This window comes from Glycine soja, chromosome 4, assembly GCF_004193775.1.
Source record: "Glycine soja cultivar W05 chromosome 4, ASM419377v2, whole genome shotgun sequence".
NCBI lineage: Eukaryota > Viridiplantae > Streptophyta > Magnoliopsida > Fabales > Fabaceae > Glycine > Glycine soja.
The window spans coordinates 43,105,311-43,108,644 of record NC_041005.1 but is presented as its reverse complement, the minus strand read 5'-3'; the positions used below and the strand labels follow the sequence as shown (position 1 = coordinate 43,108,644).

The window sequence follows — 3,334 nt, the reverse complement described above, 5'->3', positions numbered from 1 at the left end:
CAGTCTCGCAAGGAACCAAAGCTATGTATTACAAAGACCTACAACACCCACTGTCTATGGTTTCTACCCCCCTGAAAAGACAAATCTCGATGCTATGTTAGACGACCAATAGCTGTAGGTGAAGGCAAAGTCCTTGTCAAAGTTCTTCAGCCATGTCCATAGTGTAAAAATAGCATCCTCCATTAGCTTGTTACCATCAAAAGTTTGATTAGAGAAATTCTGGTTATTAAAATAGCATCCATGACTTTTTCGGAGTTGAAATTATGGTTATTAAAAACCATTAAATTTCTATGCTTCCAAATAGTCATGGATAAAGCTATCCAAAGCACTGCCCATCTATTGTCTGTACATCTTTTGCTACTCCAGCTTGAGAATTGGATGAAGTGATCTTTGGGATCATTAGTGAAAGGACCCACTCTGTCAGCCCATCTCAAAGCCTCCCACCAAAGGCATCTAGTTCTTGTGCAATCAAACATGACATGACCAATAGTTTCCTCCTCTCCATCACATAAAGGACAAGAATACGATGGAAGGCACACCTGCCTCCTTCTTAAGTTAGCCTTAGTAGGCAATCTATCTTTAAAAATTCTCCAAGAGAATGCAGCTGCTCTTGGAGGAATTTTCAGATTCCACATAAACCTGGAAGCATTATCTTCATATTCTGAACTGCCATCTTCCATGAGAAATATGTATGCTGACTTTGTGGAATAGGATCCACTAGGTTCAGCCCTCCAAGTGAGATGATCCATTCTAGAGGAGTGAATCTGAACCCCATCAATCTCATCCATGAAAGCTACCACCATATCAATTTCATGATCGAAAAAATTCTCCTCCATTGAAACTTCCAGTCCCACTCATTGTCAACATTCTGACCCATTAAACTGATAGTAAGGTCCTGCTGCTGACTCACCTGATATAAAACAGGGTATTTGTCTTTAAGGGTTATATCATCTTCCCTCCATTTGTCTTTCCAAAACTGGATTCTGGCCCCATTACCCACCTTCCACCTCAAGTTAGTGGCCAACCTACTCTGGTGTTGCTATTGGAAGATAGATTTTAAATCCTTCCACCAAGGAGAATTGTCAACACTACCTCTACCATGTAATAAGGCATGCCATCCCCCATATATAGACACTAGAGTTCTTGCCCAAAGCTGATGAGGATTATTTGCCAGCTGCCTAGCAAGGCTTCATTAAACTTGTTCAAATCTTTAATACCCAATCCACCTCTGGCTTTTGGTAAACAAACTGTATCAGCATCAGAAAATCTGGCCACAAGGGCTTCATTCTCACTTTGACCAAGGGAAGGTAGCTGCACACCATCCAGGGTTGGTCTATTAAAATTCTGCTCAGAAAATCTATCTTTGAAATGATTGAAGGCCTCAGTTTTGACTCTACTAGGTTCCTGAACCCATTCCCCATCAATGATCAATCCTTGAATAGCATTATGTCTTCTTCTATGATTTATCAGCTTGTGGAAGTAAGCTGAATTTCTGTCCCCTTCCTTTAACCATTTCACTCTAGCCTTTTGCCTCAGCATACATTCATAGGCATTAGTAGCATGCCACAATTGCTCCTGAAGAGACTTCTTGAGCTCCACTTCAGATTGATTCAGAATTCTGTCAAAGATACCAGCCTCCAAAGCATTCAGCTCCTTCTTTAAAACCTGAATTTTCTTAGCATTAATAACTCCATTGGATGAGCTCCACTGTCGAATGCAAGCTTTAATGAACTTCAGTTTTTGCTTGAGGGCATATCCTCCCCATCCACTAGGGTGGAAATTGCTCCATTTAAGGGTCACCATTTCCTGAAATCCCTTGTCCTGCAGCCACCAATCCATGACCTTGAAAGGCTTAGGACCCCAATCAACACTTTTGGATCTTAGAAGGATAGGGCAATGATCTGAAAAATCTCTGTCTAGTACAAACTGTGTTGTGTCAAGCCACTGAAATGATCCTTTGCTACCCTGCAATGAGACACACACAGATACACAAACAAACACACATAGAGACAAACACACGCAGACACAAACACAAACACAAACACATACACACACATAAAGATACACACACACACACAGAGTCACGCACACATAAAGACACAGACAAAGACACAAACACACTGAGCCACAGACACACACAGAGACCCACACACTGAGTCACAAACACACACATACACAAACTCACTGACACACATGGACAGACACACACACACACATAAAGAGACAAACACACACAGATAAAGAGACAACCACAAACACACACACCCACACACACACAGATAAAGAGACAAACACACACACACACACACAGTCACACACACATAAAGAGACAAACACACACACAGATAAAGAGACAACCACAAACACACACACCCACACACACACAGATAAAGAGACAAACACACACACAGACACACACACACACACATAAAGAGACGGACAAAGACACAAAGACACACACACTGAGTCACAGACACACACATACACAAACACACTCACACACATAGACAAACACACACACACACACAACTGTTGATGTCCTTGTATGTTGTTGTACGTCATGAATGTTCTTGTATGTCATGAATGTTGTTATACGTGCTGAATGTAATTTGCTATATAAATAACTGTTGTTCATGCTGAGTGAACCGTAGATTCTCGTTTGAGACTGAATGCAATGATTCTTGCGGATAGTTTGCATTAGTCATTGTATTTAGTCTTGAATTGTCCGTTTGGACAGTTTGGGGAGACTTGTATTTTTATGTTAGACTCATTTGGTCAGGTTATTATTATTTTGATTAATTTGATGAAATTTCGGTTGAATGCATTTCAAGTTGTTCTCTGAGTGCATACTTGATTATCATGAAATTCGTTTCACCGATGTCATGTCGTGTACTTGGAGACCAATGCGAAATGCTGCCGAAATTTACTCAAATTGTTCAAAATAATGCTAACCATGACGTTTGAGGCTAACATAAAAGACAGTCTTCCTAAATGGGATAGGGCCACACCTATAAATAAAAAAGTGAGATTTGCATGCATGGATTTGCTTAGATGGATCGAAGTTGGATCAATCAAAGTCGCATGAGCCCAGAATATGAGGATGGCGTCGAGCAGTTTTTGCAATTTGCTTTAGAAAGAGGTCGACCGAATGAAGAAGGAAAATATTATTGTCCTTGCATCAACTGTTTGAATGGAAGACGACAACTACTTGACGACATATGGGACCATCTATTGTGTGATGGGATGAAGAAGAATTACACGACGTGGATATGGCATGGTGAAGTGACTGACATGCATACTGGGTCCCAATCTGAACCATTTGATGTAGAAATGG

At 40.7% G+C, this 3,334-nt stretch overlaps 1 protein-coding gene across 1 annotated transcript; it reads right to left on the bottom strand.

Annotated features, from left to right (window-relative positions):
* Positions 1-1,134: 1,134 nt before the first annotated feature.
* Positions 1,135-2,195, bottom strand: LOC114410833. The gene is made up of 2 exons (XM_028374751.1): positions 2,118-2,195; positions 1,135-1,965 (listed from the first exon to the last, which is right to left on the bottom strand). Exons 1-2 carry the CDS (start codon positions 2,193-2,195, stop codon positions 1,135-1,137), a joined length of 909 nt encoding a protein of 302 aa, XP_028230552.1.
* Positions 2,196-3,334: the final 1,139 nt, after the last annotated feature.

Excerpts from the sequence above, each read along its gene's own strand:
- LOC114410833 (XM_028374751.1), bottom strand. The coding sequence starts at position 2,195 with ATGTGTGTCAGTGAGTTTGTGTATGTGTGTGTTTGTGACTCAGTGTGT. Across the intron at positions 1,966-2,117 it reads GTGTGTCTGTGGCTCAGTGT|GGTAGCAAAGGATCATTTCA; the intron begins GTTTGTGTCTTT and ends GTCTCATTGCAG.